The sequence below is a fragment of the Colias philodice genome, chromosome 25 (genome assembly GCF_061535455.1).
Source record: "Colias philodice isolate Cphi_HAF_F1 chromosome 25, ilColPhil1 Martin Lab GWU primary, whole genome shotgun sequence".
Lineage (NCBI taxonomy): Eukaryota > Metazoa > Arthropoda > Insecta > Lepidoptera > Pieridae > Colias > Colias philodice.
In genome coordinates, this window is record NC_143110.1 from 5,571,122 (window position 1) to 5,594,913 (window position 23,792).

The 23,792-nt window shown below is 32.9% G+C and overlaps 1 protein-coding gene, 1 long non-coding RNA gene and 1 other non-coding gene across 5 annotated transcripts; 2 read left to right on the top strand and 1 right to left on the bottom strand.

Annotated features, from left to right (window-relative positions):
• Positions 1 to 163: 163 nt before the first annotated feature.
• On the top strand, positions 164 to 21,771 carry d4 (double PHD fingers d4). 3 transcript variants are annotated; one of them, XM_089710717.1, is made up of 12 exons: positions 164 to 262; positions 413 to 522; positions 698 to 791; positions 2,105 to 2,279; positions 2,756 to 2,953; positions 3,893 to 3,974; positions 10,454 to 10,666; positions 11,473 to 11,648; positions 12,794 to 12,899; positions 17,547 to 17,659; positions 17,829 to 17,958; positions 18,585 to 21,771. In XM_089710717.1, exons 1-11 carry the CDS (start codon positions 171 to 173, stop codon positions 17,955 to 17,957), a joined length of 1,488 nt encoding a protein of 495 aa, XP_089566843.1. In that variant the 5' UTR covers positions 164 to 170; the 3' UTR covers position 17,958; positions 18,585 to 21,771. The 3 variants fall into 3 exon arrangements, with proteins under 3 accessions (XP_089566843.1, XP_089566842.1, XP_089566844.1); XM_089710716.1 differs by lacking the exons at positions 17,547 to 17,659; positions 17,829 to 17,958; positions 18,585 to 21,771 and having other exon boundaries at positions 12,794 to 16,929; XM_089710718.1 differs by lacking the exons at positions 17,547 to 17,659; positions 17,829 to 17,958; positions 18,585 to 21,771 and having other exon boundaries at positions 10,454 to 10,630; positions 12,794 to 16,929.
• LOC149477403 (uncharacterized) lies at positions 8,110 to 9,207 on the top strand. The gene is made up of 2 exons (XR_016317640.1): positions 8,110 to 8,711; positions 8,858 to 9,207. It is a non-coding gene; the product is annotated as an uncharacterized LOC149477403 (long non-coding RNA).
• Positions 14,845 to 14,928, bottom strand: TRNAL-UAA (transfer RNA leucine (anticodon UAA)). Its single transcript has one exon. It is a non-coding gene; the product is annotated as a tRNA-Leu (tRNA).
• Positions 21,772 to 23,792: the final 2,021 nt, after the last annotated feature.

A 23,792-nucleotide genomic window follows, 5' to 3' on the forward strand; every position in this document is an offset into this window, starting at 1 on the left:
ATATTTGAAGTAATAATGATTGTAGTAAATTTAAGTCTAAAACACTGTACTTGTGATTACAAAACAATTAAAATTGTTTACAAATTATCATAAGTACATAAAATATATTTTTACGTCATAGGCAATATTGCCCAATGGCTTGGCAACATTATTATCAAAAAATCGTCATTATGTCAGTTGACGTCATCGATTGGCGTCCTAGTAAAATGGCGGCCGCAGAAATTCAAGTATCAAATACTTCGAATTTAGCAAAAATAGAAAGGTAGGTTGTGTTTTAATTACCGAAATATTGACCCATTTATATACGGTAAACGTAAATAATACGAAAGTGATGTAAAATAGCATAAGTGTGCGTTAATTTTGATGAAACAGTTGTGGGCAGTGTTTACTGGTATTTTACGTTGTTTTACAGTTTTCTAAATGACCCAAGCTACAAGGAAATTATTGAGAACTCATCAACGTTTAATTCAAGACTATGTGCCGAACGGAGAATGCGAATGCCGTTTATCGACACCCAAACTGGTGAGTAAAAATGTTGTAAAATTGGACTTGGCCAGTTCTAATGCGTGAGGAATTAGACGCTGTAACCTTTTCGGCTACAAACAACAATATTTATTTATTTATAATGCTTCATTGTATAAAAATGAATAATAACAAGTGTTATAAAATTTGTAAATACATTGCCTTTTCATTTCAGGTGTTGCCCAAAGCCATTCAAACTTATTTATGACCAAAAAACAGCGGATGCCAGGCGCTAAAGAAGGACAAGTTTACACATATCCCTCACAAAGGTAACATTTATTGTTAAATTGTAGTTAAAACTATAAGATTGTTAAAGAATATGAACGTAAACCTTTTGAACAATAATTTAGTATGTGGTGTCAGTTTCTTTTAATTTAACCAGTCTTTATTTACATTCGTTGGGCATGTTATGGTTAGATATATTCTATTTTTAACTAGTGGTCCGCCCCGGTTTCATCCAAGGTACATGTTTAGTTTTTCTCTTCATAAGAACCATCCTCATTGGTACTTCAAGGAATATTATAAATAAATAAATAAATAAAGCTTTTATTAATTCCTTTACTTATATCTAATTACAAATTTTGTTGTTAGTGTGGTTAGTGTTAACATTATTCTTATTTCTCTATAACAATTCTATTTTTTAAATATTAAATTAAGTGTTAGTTAATTAGTCTTTCTAATTGTAATATTGTAATTAATGTAATTAAATATAATAAGGACCGCTTTTTGCGGTAAAAGCCTCCTCCAATTTCTTCCACTCATCCCTGTTCTTAGCTAATCTAGTCCAAAGGGCACCTGCGTGATTTTTGATATCATCACTCCATCGTGTGATTGGTCTTCCCCTCTTACGCTTTTTATAAAAAGGTGTCCAATTTATTACCGAATGTGACCATCTGTCATCTCTCAATCTGCACAGGTGACCTGCCCATTTCCACTTCAATTTACATACATATCTTACTGCATCTTGAGCTTTCGTTCTTTTTCTTATATCACTATTTCGTATTCTATCCTTAAGTTTAATATTCAAAAAGCTTCGTTCAAGGAATATTATAAACAAATAATTAACAAAATCGGTTCACATATGGGTTGGTGAACTTTTTATGAGGTGAAATACTTTTATAGGTGATTTTATGAGTTTTTTTTTACAATATGATAAGTAAACAACAAAATTTTCGACTAGAAAATAAATGAAATTACATGAAACATACAACCCAAAAGTTATATAGCTCTTCTACATATAATAAACTAGAGGTCCGCCCGGGCTTCGCCCGTGGTACATATTTCGCAATAAAAGGTAGCGTATGTCCTTTCTCGGGTATCAAAATATCTCCATACCAAATTTCATGCAAATTGGTTCAGTAGTTTAGGCGTGATTGAGTAACAGACAGACAGACAGAGTTACTTTCGCATTTATAATATTAGTATTAGTATGGATTTACGAATGAAGGTCACTGGCCTACTGCTACAAGGACAGGACAAAAAGAACAATAGTGGTATAATTACAGCTAGTGTATTTTATTATGTGTATTTTAGAGTTACTTTCGCATTTTTAATATTAAGTATGGATGATTTTACTTTCTAGATGGAGGAAAGCAAGACGTCAATACCTCACAATGTCGTCAACACGATGGGGCTGGAGTGCGGCAGACGCGGCAGAGAATGTCGGCGAAGGAGAGAACAGTTCCGGAATACCTGATGGTCTCGCTGGCGAGGACAGCAGGGACGGTTCACAGACTGCGGCTAAAGATGATCCTAAGGTGTGGATGATTGATTGATATTTATTTATTTAATCATTTATTGTACCACACCATTTAATATTACAATGTACAGTATAATATATATCTGTTTGGATGCGAAGTACAAAAGGTGACCTTATCGCTTAAAAGCGATTTCTTCCAGGCCAGCGATTTCTTGATATAATGTTAATTTACATTTTCTTTTACATGGCCAGACAGTTCTTACACTTTTAACAGATAAAAATAATTAGCGACTAGTCCGTAAATAAAAATTCTCTTCAGTTGTGTTGTACCATGTTTCTATCCAAAGAATGTCCATTTCCTAATTTAAGAAACCTAGAGCTATTGATTTTTTAGTTTGTTTTGCATTACTTAGTAAATCAGGAAATCTCAATTTGTTTATTACACAATTTATTATACCGGCAATTTATTATACCGGTAGGTTTATTGTAACATATATCATCCCACAAAATATTATGTTGTAATCTTGCACACAGGAATGGTTCTATGACGAGCTAGCGATGGAGGAAATGGAAACAGGTGAAGAACCAGAGGCCGAATCGGACGAGGACTATTATGATGATACATACGCGAATAGGCGTAAGCGACGCGGAACAGCGCCGAGTGGACCCGGATCAAGGGGTGGAAGGACGAGGAAGAGCCAGCCTGATGATACGCCTAAAAGAGGCCGAGCGGTGAGTCAGACACACATGAAACATCATTTGCCAACATACATCTTCTTCTATAATATAAAAATGAATCGCAAAATGTGTTGGTAAGCGCATAACTCGAGAATGGGTGGACCGATTTCGATAATTCTTTTTTTATTATATTCCTTGAAGTACGAGGATGGTTCTTACGTAGAGAAAACGTAAATATGTACCACGGGCGAAGCCGGGGCGGGCCGCTAGTATAATATAATGTATATACAGTTTATCATTGAGTTACAACAATAAAATATTAGTGGACACATTTTTATTTATTTATTCATAATTATGACCTGATTGAAAATAGGTCAACTAGCTTTCCGCCCGCGGCTTCACCCGCTTTGTCTAAAACATAATAAATTATACAAGGTGAAAGGTAAGACATTTGAAAAATTTAGACAGGAGCTTCTACTCATGAAACTGAACAACTTTTGTTCTACAACTTTGCTGAATTCGTAGAAAAAAATTTGGACTTTGTATGGAAATCTGTCATCTGATTAGCGAAGTTTCCTTACAAAGTCCAATTTTTTTTTACGAATTCAGCAAAGTTGTAGAACAAAAGTTGTTCAGTTTCATGAGTAGAAGCTCCTGTCTAAATTTTTCAAACGTCTTACCTTTCACCTTGTATACTAAAACCTTCCTCTTCAATCACTCTACCTATTAAAAAAAACCGCATCAAAATCCGTTGCGTAGTTTTAAAGATTTAAGCATACACCGGGACATAGGGACAGAGAAAGCGACTTTGTTTTATACTATGTAGTGATTAACAGACACTCATTTGAACATACATCAAGTTCAAAGATGAGATCTAGAGAAACAATGCACCAAAAATACATGGGAATCTGCCATCTATGTATTTCCATAACATGTTTGTTACACAAATCTCATGTTTCATAAACTAATATAAATACATTTCCAATATTCCAGGGTCGCGGCAGAAAGCGCGCCGGTCAAGGCACGCTCCCGTACGAAGTGCCAGGCGACGCGGAGAAACCGTTCGGCTGTGAACGTAAGTCGCGCAGGAGAAACTAGCCCTTATATCTATAGCGTTATGGCTCATTATTGTGTACGTAGTATAGAGAATATTGAGGGGGTTATTCTAACGGAAGATGAACTCATGTATGATGGTTAGTGGCGAGGTGAGGTATTGAGGGGTTATTCTATGGAAATAATGAATTCATGTATATGCCGAAAGCTATATTGAGGGGATATTCTAACGTAAGGTGAATTCATGTTTGATGGTTACTGGTACGGTCTGTGTATTGAGGGGTTATTCTATGGAAATAATGAATTCATGATACGGAATGGTTAAGTTCTTTGAGGGGGTTTATTGTAAGGACAAAGAATAACACATTCGAAAGATGGTTATTGGTTAGGTTGAGTTTATATAGAGGGGTTATTCTAAAGTAAATATGAAATGTAGACAATGGTTTAGGATCAATATACATTGAGTAGGATTTTCTAACAGATAGATTAAATTGTGTTGAATGAAATGCTTAGGCTCAGAATGCATTAAAGAAATTATTCTAACTGAAAGATAATTTAGTTCAGAAAATTTAGAATTAAAGAATACTGAATGAATGCTGTGAAATGAATTAAAACTAATAATCTATGTTTAGAAAACGATTCTTGAATGTATTTTCAGCCTAAACGGGATTTGTAATAACATCACATTTTTTATAATTTTAATATCCATATGAATTTTATGAGGCTGTAGGAGATATCAAGGCAAAAAACAGCAATAGAAAGCATATATATTAATTTTATGAGACAGAATTAACTACATTTACCTACAAAAAAATAAGAAACGTTATCACATTGTGTTAAGTGGTCTCTATTTGTTTCTAATAATGTGTAAAGAAAATTAATTATTGAAGAAGTAATCCCAAGAATTTGGTACTTTTAGTACACACAATTTAAACATATTTGTGATTTTAGCATCTTTGAGTATTTATACTGTAGACTCGTAATTAAGTAAATGATGGTCATGATTATTAATTTTAAATAGTATTCAGTTTCGCGTTTTTCTCAATTTTAATAATTATATCACAGTTTATATTTAAACATTAAAAATCACAGATAATTTAGTCAGATTAAACATTTCAATTGAAATGAATGACAATGTAGATAATATTATCATTATATGTCTCAACTTTCTTATACTATGGTCGTTTTATAATTTATTCCTTTCTTTACATGCTTATGGTAAATTTATCTATGTTTTGTCCTATTCTTACGTTATTTCGAGTGAGAGAGACAAAACCATATTAATCCATTAAATAAGGCGTTTTAAAGTGAAACTTCTTTAGGCGCGTTGAAAGTAAAATTTCAAGGTCGTGTCATGGCAATACCGTCGCGTCATGGAGTATGGCGACAATTTCGGTATCTTTGAACCTTGCCAAAGAAGTTTCACTTCTGACACGTGTGTTCGGCACACACGCTCTTTTATTATTTACTCGAGAGTAGAATGTACCTCAGTCGACCCTACAATGAGCTTAAATGCCTAGATCTGTAGATAGCCTATGTGCAATAAATATAATTTTAATGATAATATTTCGTTCATCACAAAATTTTCGGTAATATGCTTTAGTTGAAAACAAAACAGTTATGTCACAAAATGTTAAAGTTTAAAATGGAGATATTTTCTCAGTAATAACATCACTTTGTGAATTATTTTTAGTGTTAGTTAAAATCTATAAAGCCTAAGTTAGCAATTTTTTTGAACTTCATATCCTATAAGTTAATATTTTTTCTGAGGTAGATTTAGATATATTTTGAAACATGCTTTATACAACATTTTTCAATTAATTTAAACAATGTCAGTTAAAATATGGGAAAAATTGAACATATTATATAACTTGTAGCAATATTTACATTTTTGGATCAGTTTTTTTTTTCCATTTTCTTACTTTTTTTTAAACGGGTGTCGTGTTTTTTATCAATCATACGTTTAACACGATACGACTCGCCTTAGATATCACAGTATGATAAACAATGTATATCTTGATATATATTTTAGTAGACTAGGTTAGGTATAGAGTATATAGTAAGCGATCGTAGAGCAGAATGCAAGAAGTATACCGATTGGCACAATCATATTCGATTCACAATAGAAATATAAATTATTTATTGCAATAAATTTTAATCTGGTATTTAATTTTGCCACTTTTTAATTTTAATGTATCCCATGTAAAAGTGTAGTTTTTAGTTTAAAAAATCGTAATTTAGGAGTTTTTTTTAATGAATTTGTGTAGGAATGAAAAGTAAATGAAATATGCCTTTTATAATAATTATAATTATATGTTAATGTTTGTCTTGTATCATATTAGTGATTAGTGAATCTCGGCGCATGAAAATTTATTCGGTTTTTAGTAAAATTTGTGCAAAATTACGAGTGTGAAACTTTTTTAAGGGTTTTCAAATTTAAAATGGATTATTTGAATCAATTATGCATTTAAATTAGTAAAAATTCGTTGTTAGGCATGTAGGTATAGTAGCATATATCATAGCGAATATCACATTAGTTGCATTTAGTTTAGTTCTGTTTGTTTTACGTACGGTTTTAGTGTATTTAACCGTTTTAATTAATTATTATATTGTTAGATATAAATGCTTATTTTAGCTAGTGTAATAGTGATCAGAATCAGTAAAAAATCTTATAATATAGTGTGTCTTATAGCCTTAATAAAATACTATTTTAATAAAGTAATGATTGTCTGATTTAGCAGTCACACAATAAAAAGATGTTTTGCGTAAGTCAGGATAAGTCTAAATACTTTATTCCCTCTTTCTACATCTTGATAATCCTTGAGTTATCTATAGGCCAGTAGTAGGTATGTTATCCATATATAAATCTGTCTTTACCTACATTTTGTTAACTTTTGCCCGGGTTCTATTATAGACAATACAATTATTTAGCATTATTATTGTGTACCTATAATTGTTGGCAAGTAACAATGCAACATATATAACGTAATGTTGAAAAAATTAACATCTAAAAGTTATAGATCCGGACTTTTATGTCTTTAATTTTATACTAGCTCCTTGAAGACATTCTTCTTCGTCCCTTTTACTCAAAACATGTCGCAAAGGGCATCTTAGCCCTTGTCAATTATGAAACTAAAGTTCAAAGTTTGCTACACACGCAGTGAGACGGTAACACCAAGTAATTTTTAAATATAATACGATATATACACTGCCACGAAAATGTACCAATCCCATATTATTGTAGTGTAGGTTTTGTTATATTATAAGTAAGGTAGAGTAATTTGTAGGCTAGCGGTTTATTTATGTATGATTATTGCCATTTTTGAAAGGTTTTTTGGTAGAAATTGGTAGCCTGCCGTGTAAGCGATAGCCTTTGCTTGGTCTGTTTTCAATGGATGGTAATGGCAGAATAAGTAGTGTCCGACCGAAACTGGTTTCCAGGCCGAAACCGAAACCGAAACCGAATGTTCGGCCGTGGCTTCAGTTTCGGCCGAAACCGAAACCGAAACCGAAACTCACGTGGTCTAGTATGAAATTTCTAAAAATACTGAACTTTGGTGCATTTTACCTATTATTTTGCCTTAATTAGGGCATGAAAGGAAAACACAGTATATTAAATTTGTTGTAATCATTTATTTAATATAAAATAAAAAAAATAATATTCTTAAAATATTAATAATAACAAATTTAATTTTTATTATTTTTTCAAATTAAGTTCTCGGTAAAATCAGTCATCTAAATCAAATCAGTAATTGTTACTGTTACTTTAAATACTAAGTTTTGGTATTTTGAGATCTTTCTCTTTATTAAAGAGTCTTTAATACTTTGGATTGGTATTTGTACTTAGAAGAATAATAAGTCTCTTTTAGGTACCTCTTATATAAAAATAATAATTATTAATTACAATTACACCCAGTTCCAATCTCAACATAGATAATCAAAAATTGTTTCCACCAGCGTGGGTCAACCAACGCTTTGACAGCGTCCGTCAAAGCGTTGTTCACAAAGTTCACTGAACTTGCGAAATAAGTTTCGGTTTCGGCAAAAGTTTCGGCCGATTTTGGCCGAAACCGAAACTGCGGCCGAAACTTGATTTTTGGCCGAAACTCGGCCGAAACCGAAACCGAAACCGAAAGTTCGGTCGGACACTAAGAATAAGCAATTATTTAAAAGTGGCAATACATCAATGCTACTCGTTTTTGGGACTGAGTTATAGTTTAAAGAGGGTCTAGGAAAAATCCAGTGCTTTGATATTTTTAATAACATACTATACGTTATTATTATTATGTCACTGTGCAAGAGAGACAACATGCTTTTTTATAAAGGTTTTAGGTTTGAGTGTGTTTGTAATTCTATTTAATTATAAGTGTTTTAAAATATTTACGATCTATGGTATATACCATTTATTGGAATTTGGTTGTGCTGATATTTATTTTAATTTTTTTTTTCGTTTGTTATCAATGGATGTGCAGTGATATAGCAGGATAGGATGAAAATTCTACATAACTCAGTCCAAAAACATCTTGAACTCTTATAAATCTTATGAATTAATCACGTTTTATTATCTTCATATAAATCTTTTGCACTGATTGGTTTCGTTTGACTCATGTGTCTGTGATAGTTCTCTATTTATTTCATTTCTCGTATTAAGGAATTGACTAACATCGCAATGACTAAAGTTTTACATTGTTATTTTATGCCTGTGCCAAAAGATAGCTTTTTGTCTTTGGAATAACAACCACAGATTAAATATTAGCTTGTGTGCAATGGCTGTGTATGTATGTGTAATGTGCGGTGAGGCGGGGTGGGGGTAAGAAAGAGCACGAGTTAGAAGTTAGAAAGAAACGGAACGGTCGGTACTCTCCCCCGCCTCGTCGCGCACAGTCACTGCGGTCAAGCTATAAGAAATTTCCTCTTTTGTGTTTTTAAAAAATGCTATTGTCATTTTATCTGAGTAAGTTTTTATTCTTACGTAATAAAGTTTGGAAAGGCAAAATTATGTTTGAATGTTCGGAAGAGTTAATGCTAAGTCTTCCATGTCGGCTAAGAGATGGCTATGTAATGTACATATCTATTTTATAAACACAGGCGTGCGGATGAATATATAAGATTGGAAATTTATCAGTATTTTTTTTGTTGGAACGGCTGTCAAAATGTTAACTGGCTTTATACATATCAAGTCTTGGAAATTGTATTTTAATGAACTAATTGTATTGTATTTGGAAGTTTAATCGGTAGCAATGTATTTGATAATATTTTTTTTTAATCTAGCAATGTTGCTATTGGTCATAATAAATCATACAATCTTCTACTAATAATAATTTTACCTGATAACTATTGAAAAATTAAATAAAAAGATATGACATAGAAATGAAAAAGTCGGCAATTTTTGACAGCGTTTTACGCGACGTGTGCAGTAAAATTTTAGTCATTGCTGTATTTGCGTTGACGTTTGGCTAATAATAATAATTTATTGTACAGAACGGCAGTGAAGTTTAGGGGAATCGATGTTATTCTTAGATTCAAACTATTATTAGCATCCAAAGATTGTTATGAATTTATACAAGAATATTTATGTTGAATAAGAAATAAAGTATGCAATTCAAATATTATTTTTTCAATATTTGATTGGACTCTCAAGTTGTGGAGTTCTGTCTGTTTGATTTGTAAACTCGTTATGTACTAAACGGCCATTTATATTTAATTTTAAACTAGTATTTTTATTGTATGTGTAACACGTAAAAATATGTAAAAGAATTGTAAATTTTTTGTGTAAATGATAAGATAAATCAGGCTGTAATACTGTGTCCAAGTGGTCGCTTAGTACAATTATAATTGTGTGCTATACAAAAACCGAGGGCAGATCCATTGATTTGAAGTCATCAATCAAACTTCCCCCGGAGCCTGCGTCTTTTAGAACCGAACATAGACCAATCACGACGGGCCGTCAAAACATTTAATGGGAACGATAATGTATCTAATTGCACTCTGAATAAAGCTCAAGTTCCCATGCTATAAAAAGGTATTGATTGATGACGGATAATTTTTGGAATAGCTGCACGAGTGTACGTCGGTTACCGTCGTGGTGCCTCCTCTATGCTCAGTTCTAAGACGTAGGCCTCCAAATCCCCTATTTATTGTATAAGTTATGACATCACGCGTGAACTTTGCGAGATGGAGGCACCATAGACGGTAAGTTCGATTTGTTCTCTTTATTATCATATTAATATACCTCCATATTTTTTTAAACTATATTTTTATATATACATATTATGTACAAAAGGAAAGGATAGAATTAATGTCAATGGGTTCGATTCCTAAATTCATAGCGTATTAAGAATGCTACATATTTAACACTGATTATAAGGCTATCATTTATTTGTGAATAATGACATTTAGTACAATAGGTCTAACTCGTATTTTCTCACAGACAATATAATATTTATTCAAATTCATCAGTGCCAAAATACATCCCATTCAACTATTTCAATTTCCCTCTAGTATGCGGCGCGAAGTACAAAACGCGTCCCGGTCTGACATACCACTACACGCACACGCACAAGGACCCGGGCGGTGCTGGCGCGGCCGGTAGTGACAACGATTCGAGAGATAGTCACAGTCGCGCCCCACACTCCCCGGCACCAGCTGGTGGTCAACCGGCCACCGAGTATCAAGACAGTTATGTCACCTTTCTGAGTAACCCGGCCGGTAGCGGTAAGTGTTCGCGTTATCGCGGATACGGGGTGGGGTCTAGCTGATAAAAGCATGGTGGAACGGTATATATCGCGGTTTGAAGGTAACAACTACGCGAAAGCCACAGCCCTCAAATGTAAAAGTAGTGTTGCAGGAATGGTCTTAACATGGAACTACGTATCAACGGGTAGAAAGAATTATTGGGTGCAGGAAATGCGTTTTTGTTGCGGTTGACTTCCTACCCATAGCGCGTGGGAGCAATAAGCCGAAATGACACTCATACTATTAAAGACTGCTGGAAACGGTAAGCTCTAGTGTAAGTTCTCTGAATAACGCTATCGGCTGTGAAGTTCTGTGAAAGTGTCGTATCGTCGTATAATACAAGGTCAGTGCTCTTTTTATTAATATTATTGAATGTAATTTTGTCCATAATTATAAAAGGGGTATGAGATTTGTTGATAGTCTATATAAGTTTTTTATTGATATTGAAAAAAATTAAACATTTCAATAACTATTCATTTATTAGCCAGTTGGTTTTGAGCAGCAGAACAAATATAAAATATCATCATTATTCACAAAAATTATCTCGAATTGAAAAATAAATAGTCATTTACACTCAATTCAATAATGTAAAACTTAGCCTTCTTACTAGAAAATTCATTTTGACTCTATTCCCACATATCAATATACAAACCTTAGTAATGTATTATCAACACAATAAAAAAAAATACATTTAAACCTAGCCGCCTACGTAGTATACCATTCATTTTAACCTCACCATTCACAAATATATCTATGAAACATGTACATAACAGCCCCCCCTACAGGTGCGACCCCCTCCACCCCCGCACGCCGCTCCCCCCCTCCACGGCCCGCGTCAGCAGACACGTCGTCCTCGGACTCTGCGCAAGCGCCGCTAGTGCCGCCGTCCAGTGCGACTGGCGCCAGTGCTGCGGCCAGTGCTGGCGCTAGTGCCAGTGATGTTAAGGATCCGGACGCTAAGGTATATAAACATCACTAGCTTTCCACCCGCGGCTTCGCCCGCGTTTTCAAAGAAAAACCTGCATAGTTCCCGTTCCCGTGGGATTTTCGGGATAAAACCTATCCCATGTGTTATTCTGATATATAAGCTATATTGTGGTAAAGTTTCATTCAAATCCATTCAGTAGTTTTTACGTGAAAGAGTAACAAACATCCATACATACAAACTTTCGCCTTTATAATAGTAGTAGGATTATCATCATTAGCCCATACTTAGCTGTGCTGCGGTTTTACCCGCTGTGCTCCGCTCCTGTTTGTCTTAGCGAGATGATATATAGCCTGCCTTTCTCGATAAATGAGTTATCTAACACCGAAAGAATTTTTCAAATCGGACCAGTTCCCGAAATTAGCGCAACAATCAAATTCTTCAGCTTTATAATATTAGTATAGATACATTGCTGCTGGAAAACACGTACGCACATGGTCTTAAATATAGAAGCGTGCATGTGTGAAAAGCACGTGGACGTACGCACACACGTATGGACGGTGCATAAATAAGCATGGACACATTCTTACACACAAAGGAGCAAGTTCACGCTAACTTTTTCTTGTAATACATATTATAATGTAGTAAGTTTGAATTTTACATTGCAAACGATTAATGTAGGTAAATCCTCTCGAAATTTCTCGTTTTATTGTTGCTGAAAAATTGTTATTTGCATGTAAACTACATCAACAGATACTATGGTTAGCCCAATCACAAACCTACTTGTTTGTAGATACAAAAAACTATCTTGTAATTAAAAAAACATAATTTATATATAGGTTAATATAAATCAAAGTGTAAACGAGTCAAACGCGTAACTTGATTTAATGCTGTATTAGTGATGAGACCATTAAAATTAACAATCAAGGGCTGATTTTTCAATCCTTGGTTAAAACTTATTCGTCGAATAATGTATAAAACTACCATTTTAAAAACGTATTCTAATTGCCCGTATTTGACAGTTTACGTGACACTTTAATATTATCGTGTAATACTTTATTGGACGGATAAGTTTTATCCAAGCATCGAAAAATCGGCCCTAAAACAGACAACTTTGATTAATTATTACATAATATAACTACATATATCAATTTATTAATTGGTTCATTCCACAATTCCAGCCGTCCCCGTCCCCATACTGCGACTTCTGTCTCGGCGACGACCGCGAGAACAAGAAAACTGGCACACCCGAAGAACTCGTCAGTTGCTCCGACTGCGGCCGCTCAGGTAAGCGACGCGGACGACCCCCACGCAACGGGTACAAAAAGTGCTTCCACATCACCAACCGGGTGTGCGAAACCCATAAACATTTGCGAGACATAAAATTAAACGGCGTAGTGGAAATTTTGACTTCTATGTCCTATTCCGCGGACGCGTTTGATACGTTTGCAACAAAGACGAAGTTGTTAGAAAATTATGATTATGGGGATTATACGACGCCCCCCTCGTCTAGACAGAGTCCGGTGTATGAAAGTGTGGAAGTTAACGGGGTGAATTAGGTTTGGGACTTTTTGTCAGCATAATATTTTGATAGTGCAGTGTGCTATGTGGTTCAAGTAAGAGTAGAAATGTTTATGATTGTTGTGTCAATTGTGTGACAAATATCTTTAAATATAAGTACGATTTACTTAGTCTTTTGCATAGTTTTTAAACTCAAACAATTATTTATTCAATTAGACTTCTTCTAGAAGCACTTTTGAACCATCATAACATATTTTTACCATCCGCCACCGGTTCGGAAAGCATTTTAATAATGGTTTATTTTATTTTGCCTGAATTACATCAAATTTCAATATTAACATTATTTCTTTGATTATTAATTGGTTTGAATGTATACCTATGACGTCACAAGATGGCGCAGAATCCATCCTATTCTTATTTGAATCGCATAGTTTTAGATGATTCGTTTTGTAAGTACTAGAGGCATTATGATGTGATATGATATTCGAAGGTAAAGCGTATAAGTTTATACTATGTACCACCTAATATTGGAATTGGTAATTTGATCAATAATATATGCGAATAGATTTAATAATTAATTGTTGATACATAAATGTTGAATTGTTATTCATACTACATATCAGTCCCGAATCTATCTAGGTGTCTTATTTAGGGAATTTTCTATCGATTTGCTTTGAAGTGATCACTGTTTTAAATTCTTACGGTCACAAAATGTCACCTTTCGTGATTTTTGACCACAGATTGCGAAATTTATTGAATAAGAATACATTGCGTAGTTTATTGAAGTTGTTTTGATATATCGTTGTCTATACCCAGCAATGGATGTAGAAATGTTTTTTTTTAATTCGCAATTTGAGGTTTTATTCTAAGGATATCTACCAAAGAGGTTTGTTTCGGTCTCGTGCATATATTCATACATTCCATGTTATACTCTATAGATATTTACTTTTATTTACATTATTAGAATATGAGCTTTATGTCAAAGGTGTAAACTCTAGTTTAGTGTGCAAATAATTGTTGAAAAAATAAAAAATAGGGTGTTTGAAAAATTTAAATCCTAGGGCAATATTTAGTTAGGAAAATTTGGTTTTACTGCAGTTATATGATAAAATTTACGTGATCTATGTCTAAAAAGTAAACACTTTTTATATAAATACTAAAATAACCATTCATATATTTAATCAAGATCATGTTAGTTTATAATTTTGACACAAAAATCAGAGCATTATTCATATAAAATTAAGTACATCTAGCTTATAATTTTGTTGTAGAGAATATTTTATGTTAAATTATAAAAAGTGTATACCAACCGGTATGAATATATTTAATATGTTAATTATATTATGTGTTAATCGTTTAAAGATTCGATTATAAATATTATTTACTATTTCGACTTAGAGAATGTTAAAACTTAAAAGTACTTATTGTAATGGAATATTTAATCCTGAATTGCCATGTAACCCTATGTGACTTTGGATGCCAAAAATGTGTTTTTCCTTTAGATTTTTAAATTTATATGTAGCGTTTGTTTGTATGTCATAATTATATGTATAAAATATATTGTTTTATACGCGTCACGCGCGGTTCAAGAAAGATGAAAAAAAATTGCTTATAAAAAATTTAAGTGAACAAATCATGCTTTTGAATGTAAATAAATCACAAATTGTGAAATGAAAAATTAAAAACAAAGGAAAGTAAAAAATAACTCATTTGTCAGGTGTGGGGTTCGAACCCACGCTCCCTCTCGGGAACCAGAGCTTAAATCTGGCGCCTTAGACCACTCGGCCAACCTGACTTATTTGTAGTATGTGAAATTACTGACTGTATTTCAAATGTACACGTTTTAAAAATGAAGTTATCTGTTATATATTACTTAATTTTTTAAATAAACGAAGAAGATTCTATATTTAAATAATAATTATTGTTGACAGTTAAACCTCTATGGAATATTAATTTTTGATCTATGTTTTAGTGTGTGACATTGAATATTTTATATGACAATGATGATAGAAAATCTATTTCATCTAGTCAATAAACCAAACTTAATATAAACATTGATTTGTTTTAAGTATAATTTTATACGCGTTGAGTCATTTATGGGTCCAAAAATCGTATTGACATATCCTTTTGGCATCAAATATTGGTAATAGATTGTTAGAGCTTCTGAAGTGCCTTTTATATAATTTAGCGAAATTTTTAATTGGATTAAATAATCTTGATTGTTGGTGTACATGCTAACACGTTTTGGTCTTTTAGGAGTACTGAAATTCTAATATTACTGACACTATATTAAATTTTTATTTGAATTATTAGATAATAATTTAGCTTTTATTTAAAAATAAATTGATTTGAAGTCAAAAACGATCAAATATTTACAAAACGTGTAAGTTCCCTATCGGTCTTAGATAGTCGTTTTCTCTAATTATAAAAGAAAACATTTTAATTAAATTAAATATTATTCATGGCACAGATAGAAAAAATTTAATTTGTTATTTAAACCCAAAGATAACCTATTTTTTGTTAAAACTATTATTAAATTTATAAAATATATGCGTTTTTGAGAAAATTCAGTTTTTATCCTGTTATGTATCATTCCTCATAGTTTAAAATTTTTGTTTAAATATTTATATTTTAATGTGTGTGACCAAATTATTATCGGCTATGTTTATTAGATTTAGTGTTACCATGTTGTTTTGAAATCTCAGGCTCTTATAACCAATGGATATGGCATTATAGTTTTTATTTTTATTCACACTAACGATTTTGAAACTAAAAGTGTATATTTAAAGATGATATGAAAATTTGTCAAAATAAGTATGTATTACATCGTATGTCTAAATTTTTGTATGTTTTTCAGGTATTATTGTGTTTTTATTTTTATAAAATGCCATATTCAATAAAAATATAAATTGTTGACACCTGGTGCCTTATTATTATGTAATTGTGTTTGTTCCCATATATGTTATGTTGTAGTTACATGGTATTTATAAAGTTTATGTACATGACCTAAATATGAAAGCAATATGTATTATTACATATATTGAAATAATTTTATAAGCTCTTCACGAACATGCGTAACGTATTTACTACTAGTGTAGTTACTAATTGGGATACTTAATAAATTAAATACGAATATATTCTAATTATATTTAATCCAACTTTAACTATTTGGCGCCAAAACTTATATCAAGTCGGCCATGCATGATGTTCGACCAATGAGCGAAGAGCATTCGTCACGTTGCCATGGTTACCATTTTCTCGATTGTTCTACGTCATTTTGAGAATATAATGTGGTTTTATTCGATATCTAGTAAGAGTGCCAAAGTTTAATCAATAGTAATAAAAATATATGAATATCGAACAATTAAATAATAATGAATTAATAGTACATTGGCTGAGTTAAATAAGATTATTGCTGTATTAACCCCAACGTGTTTTCGTGAATAGCAAGTTTGCTGTTAAATAATGTTATATTTCGCTGTATAAATAATCGCAACTAGTCTCGATACCTAAGCATACAAATGTCAAGTAGGGAAGTGCATATCCTATCCATGATTGTCTCAAAATTGCTATTCCCCTACATTGTACGGCATGAATTATAACGTCTAGTGATTTCAAGCACTTGAAGCACTCGATGTTTTCGTATTGTGCTCTATAACAAGAAAATAAAGCGCAAACAGCGCTTCAGTTGTCACAGTTATAATTTATGCCCGCTAGATGTCGCTGTCACAGAATATCCCCAATTTTGTACACGTGGTTTTTTTAATGATTAAATTGTATGAGTTTAAAGTCCAAATGCTTTTTATTTAGTCATTGTGCTGAAGAATAGTGAATTGCACTTCCTTACTGTTGTTATGCTTAATGTATTACGAACGATTAATGTTTAAACCGGATTTTTTGTTTATTATTTTCACTATTGTTCGGCACATTTTGTTTACCCTTTAATTTTTGGATTGTTTCTAATTCAAGCGATGATGACGCGTCGAAATGTGCCAAACAGTAAGTGAATTCATTTGTTTTTGTTTTGTATTGGTATGATATCTGAATTTGATTATACAGGCTGCTTATAATTTTGTTTGGGTTTTTTAATCTTGACAGCTTTGTAAGCATTTTATGTGTTAGTTTCGATGTCATATTGGGATATTTGACCATAAATTTATTGTATGAACGCAGTTGTTACCATGTAAGATAATTAGTGTGTATTAATATCGATATTATCACCGTCAAAATAGTTATTTCTATCTCATTTTAACTTTTAAATCTAATGAAAACATGCCTAAGCCTTCGTGACTAGTCCTGAAAAATTTCTAATTTTGATTAGAAAACTGCATAATATCGTATACAGTCAAATATCCCATCACAATTAATTTCTGTCATATTTTTTTAATATTGTAATACCATATTTACCCCCAGGTCACCCCACATGCCTGCAGTTCACTAAGAACATGATGGTCTCCATGCGCAAGTATCGCTGGCAGTGCATCGAGTGCAAGTGTTGTTCGGTTTGCGGCACTAGCGATAATGATGTGAGTGTTTTGGACTCTATTGATAAGGGAATAAGGTTGATTTTTCAATAGTGTTTATAGGAGGGAGTGATGATATTTTGGACTCCATGGGAAGGGTGATAAGGTTGATTTTTCAATGGTGATGACTATGATGAGCGTATATTAAGTCGATAGTAATATATATTCTCAGGACCAACTGCTGTTCTGCGACGACTGCGACCGCGGCTACCACATGTACTGCCTCGCGCCGCCGCTCGACACGCCGCCCGAGGGCTCGTGGTCCTGTGCGCTCTGCATACAGGAGTTCCACCGCAAGTGAGGTGCGACACACATACATACACACACATGTCAATCAAACCACACACGCTCATTTAAATCAAACTCAAACCACACACGCTCATTTAAATCCAACTCTATAAATAAATAAATTAATAAATAAAACTCAAATCACACACGCTCATTTAAGACGTTGCGCACGTTAATATCTAGATCTAAATGAAAACCCGCAAATATCAAGTGACACAGTGCACGCATTTACATACACATTTAAATGGGCATATCTTACATACACATAGTATAGTTGTCGGCTCTTGACGGCTGTTTAGCGAAGTGAGGGAAACTTTCCCCACTGCGCCACTTTTGATCCAATAAGTTTGCTTTCTCAATCTTATTGAATGTAAATAATAATTATACAATGAACATGAACAAAGTCGCTTTTTCTATCCCTATGTCCCTATGTATGCTTAAATCTTTAAAACTACGCAACAGATTTTGATGCGGTTTTTTGTAATAGATAGTGATTCAAGAGGAAGGTTTTAGTATATAATTTATTAGGTTTCAACAAAGCGGGCGAAGCCGCGGGCGGAAAGCTAGTCTTTAATAAAATAAATCAATAGTTCATGTGCAGATTTTTAATTTTTTGTTATCATAATCTTTTATTTTACAGATAAACCAGAGAAGACGATGAAAAAGTCAAATGTAATACGTACAACGCAGTGAGGGCGACACGCCATTTTGTATAAGAGTCAAATGTATAAACTATGTTGCCATAGAGTATAGAGTTAGGTCGGGCCGAGTGTGGGTTTATGGTCTTGTACATTATTGTCTATGCTAATTGTGTAAATACGCTCTTATACTGTATGATATTTTTATTTTTAATTGTGTTGCGTAGCTTTTTTATAAGCTGTCTATTGTAACAATGTTTTTAGTTCGACGCTTTAAGAATTCACTTTTTAGTTTAAATATACTGCACAAACGGTGTAAGGTTTCATTGGTTATCATAAATCATATCTAAAATGAAGTAACATTACTATTTTTTTTAATACTATCGACCATTATGCACTTTTTATTGGTAGAATCATTCACCAATCATTTATATATTGAAGGATATTATTATAAATAATACTTATTTGTTGTTGTTGTTTGAAAATTACGCACTTTACAATATCATGAAATTGTCATTTTAAACATACATATTAGAAATAAATCGCATTTTAACTGACGTACCTAAAAAGCATGAACGCTTCGGATTTTTTTTCTTAGCGTAGTATATTTTACATGAATGGATTCATTTCTGTAAAGCATTTCATTTCTATTATTATTAATACTTGCATGAAATTCAGATTCATCAAAGACATTGTTTTTATCAATGAAATGTGTTTTTTTTTAATTATGGTTCTTTGCAAATATATTGCAAACTTAGTTTACCATTATGTGATATCCATACTCGGCCTCAATTACTTAAATATTTCACATTTAGCAATTTCTACCTCTGACGGTGCTTGCTTTAGCTACTCCCTTTGGCACTAGACTTTATTGGCTCTACGTAATGGGCAGCGTTGGCCCAACAAATGATGGTCGATATTTGCCGCGATTATGAATAAACATTACAATGACGGCCGATCTTTAGGCCCTCTACAGTCTACACTATCGTGTCTCTACTCGCCCAACGCTGCCCATTGTGAAGAAGGCCCATTAGGTTATATTTGTGTGACCTAACGTACAGAACAAGCTTTTTAGGGTTTATTTTTTACAGTAAGAAAAGGTTGGCCTGAGTTGTGTAAGATTGTGGATAGGAGGGTTTTTGGAAGATTACATTTTTATGTTTAATGTCATACAGCAGATTCGTTGTTTGTTTATTTGTCTAAAACGTTCTAAACTAAACTGGCTTTTGATATAATCTACGATTTCATTATTGAGTAGTCAGTAAAGAAATTGAAGCCATTTAAAAAAAAAACTGAATTTCCTTTTATACCAAACTTGGTGTAAAAAAAAAACAAATAGTAGTTGTCACACAGTTTAATTTCATGTTTTTTTTGTTATAATTTTTTCCAACAAAATACCTTGAATTACGTATTTTTCTAGGAATTTAAGATTATCGAAAAATTGAATACGACGAAAAATGTAAATACGCATTCCCTAAAATTTTATCTGCGAATATTTCTTGACTGTTGTGATATGTGATTGTAGGATTTTAATCGGAATTTTTGTACCTGAATAATGTTGTTTTTTTTTGTGGAATCAGCGTATTTTTTTTATTTTTATCTTCATTTGTTTTATATCGTGGTGGTTTATTGCCACATGCACAGGAAGATATTGCAAAAAGCATATTCAAATATTTTAAGAGGAGATGCGGTATTCAAAAAATGACTTGCTTAGGCCTCAGACAGAGTTTATTTTTGTCCTTATCTAACGCGAGCACTTAGAGAGTGACAGCGATAGTTTTTTAAATACCTTATTTAAAAGTGTCTGCCACCACATTTTCTCTTATTTCCCTGATTGAAATAGATAGTAATAATTTTCAACCAGTATCAGTTCAAAACTTAATCGTAGTTTAGATAAGCGTAAAAATCTGACCCCGGTGTTACCATTTCTTTACTTTTGTCGTAAATTTAAACTGTTTGACTGGAAGTATACAAAGCGTATAACATCTGTTTTTCAGAAAAATTCCATTTAAGTACCTAAGGGCGGCCGTACACGGAACGCTTCAAGCAGTTGATACCGACGGCTTGAAGCCGCGACCGTGCGGTGAACTATGGACATTCATTCACTGCCGTACATGGACTGCTCGAGCCGTCGCGACCGCTTCAAGTCAACTGCGCGGTTTGTAGCGACAGCTCGAGCAGTCAACGACCGATCGCTCGAGCAGTCCGTGTACGTCGCTCAGCCGTTAACTGCTCAAGCCGCCCGTGTACGGCCGCTCTAACTTACTGAAAAATCTTACAATAGTAATTGAAGCATCATTCTTTATCTGGATTTCTCCTACAATAAACCATTGCTCAATACGTTGCCTAGCAACGGTGTTTGTCGTAAATTTCTTAAAATTTTCATAAAATTCTTTGTCAAGTAAAAAAGAAACCAGTCTATGTCTAAAATCTTTGAAATGAGTAATTGCTCTTGTGTATACATTAAGTATATTATGTAATTAAATTGAAGTACATATTATGCTTTATTATTTCTTTACGCGTAGATTTAAAAAATGTATTTTTCATGGAAGTATGAAAATTTAGTAAAAACAAAGATTTTTTGCTTCAAAGATACGAAAGGTATGACTGTCATTACAAATGATTAAATTTCAAGATATGGCCGTAATTATGTAGAAAAATAATTGTTGATAGAATTGTACATAAAAATCTTTTTAGTTCGAAAGAGTGTAACATGAGCCTACTCTTATTAACTACAGGGCCTCGTATTTTTATTTTTTTATTGGACTAAAAGGTAAAGTTATCGGTAAGAGAGCTGTGATCAGACTAGGTGGTTGTGAATTAGTGTGGGTTTATATGTTTTATTGCTTTTCTAGGTATCTAGTGTAGGCGAATCCGAATTTTTGCTTTAATAACGAACAATTCCATTTTTTTTTTGTATTTTTATAATTTTTAGTGCATTGCGTTGTCTATGGTACATCGTAAAATCTAAAGTTAACCGAAATGGGTAAAATCTTATGAATTTTTTTTTGTATTATATTAAAAATCTGAAAAATACTAGAAGTATTTTATGCCGATGTGTTGAATGCCCAATCGCCGACTATTCGAAGTGTATCATATAAATTGTTAGTATGTAATAATTGTATTATAAGATTTTCAAGCATTGTGTCATAACTAAGTGTGGTGACGTAAATAAAGCAGATTGACGTATTTGGTGCTTTTATTTTGTACTCCCCTTTTATTTTATTTTATTTATTTTTACATACATAGATTCCTTACAGCTATTTGTATTAAAATATTTATAATTAACTTTAACAAAACAATACGCCAATAAAAAGGAATACCAATAATAAGACAATTAATGTGACAGTAGTTTTACATTAATTTTAAATTAATTTCCTTTTGTTTATTAATTATTCGTGTAAAACATGTATGACATACATGAATTTGTGATGTTTTGCTTGTATTGCTTTGAATATTTTGCATTACAATTAATAAGTTAGAATCGCAATACCTTCTAAATTAAATGAAAACGTAAATGCAAAATCCTAATTAATTTTCATTTAAAAGTTACTACTATACTTAATTCTTAAATCAAATTATAACAGATTAATCTATATTGAAGATACATATAAAAAGTAGGTTTCTACCCGCGGCCTACCTAATTACTGCCTTACATGTCATATTTTCAATACAGCGCCATCTATCGGATTTCATAAAGATCGGTCAGGTTCAAAATATAAGAATTCCCACATACAATGGAATACAATGTTTTACAGTAGAATTTGTAACTCTAAGGACGCTTTCAATTTATGCCGTACGGAGCGTTTTGTATGAAAAAAAGAGGATCATCCGTGCGCCGTACGTCTGACGCACCGCTTCGGCACCGCAGCCGTCCGACACGAAACGCATATATTGAAAGCGCCCTAACCTTCTAACTATACCAAGACACAACAATCATATCCAAAAGCGCTGCGTTGCGACGCTTTCTATATTTTGAGTGTGAACTTTGTAGTTACATAACATAATTTTACTTATATGTACTATAAATTACAAGCATGCACACAAATTAAAAAAATGCTGCGTAGGTATTATCTATTGCTGTCCAAAATTCGCGAGTAATCAGTCAGTGTTGGTTTTCTTAGGCGCGGGTCAAACACAAGCGGCGCGGGCGCGGGCGTGCCATAAGCGCACCTCTTCAACCTGTTTTGCACCACGTCCTTCTACATTTTGTATGAAAGAATTTTGGAAATAGCCAATAGCGCACCCGATGCACGCCGGCAGTGCGCCCGATGCGCGCCGCGCCGCTTGTGTCTGTCCCGCGCCTTAGGGTGTTTGAAGAATGTTTGTGTGTAATCTCAGAAATTAAATAAAACCTGCCAAATGCAAGTCAAACTAGCGCACTAACCTTTTATTAATATCTCAATGGCACTAACTCATTTTTTATTATGTTGTGACTTGAAATTTATGCTTTTAGAAATTTTTCCTATATCTGTGCTAAAACGTTGATTTTTATCAAATTTCAAAACTGTGTTCACGGTAAGTACCCTGTAGGTTTTGATACCCTTGCTAATGTCGAAATATGCGAAAATTGGTAGCATAAAAGGCTGTCTAATCTTTTTGATTGTGTCGGGTTATAAGTTCGATTTTTTCACAGCTTTAAGAGACCCTAGATTTGAGTAGGTATTCAATATAAATTTCTGCTTGATACCTACCTCCCCACTCCACGCTTTCCTTATAAAAACAAAGTGATCCTATATGGGTTCAATTTTTTCATTTTGAGTTTCGGAACCCTAAAAATATGTACTCGTAATTAGAACTTTATTTAATATGACTGTTATGTTAAACCAGCCTAATTGAGATATTGAGTAAATGTAAAGATCGATCAATCATACCATAGTTAAAAGATCGTCGATCGTCGTAAACAGTCAGAGTGTTTGTTGTGAAAGGGTTGTGAGGTAACGGTTATTTCACAGGTTTATTTCAAATAAAACAAAATATTGTCTCATAAATTTATTTATTGGAACAATTCACTACTTTGTATGATATGAAACCAAAAACAGTTTTGGTATTAACGTCGAAACATTTATAATAAACATTGCACATTCTAATTCGTCTAAACTACACTTACTATTCTAGTAACAGACCTATATATGATATAAATCAACATTATATATTATGTTCAAGGTAACAATATTTGCTATTTTCGAAATAAAATTATCACTGGAATA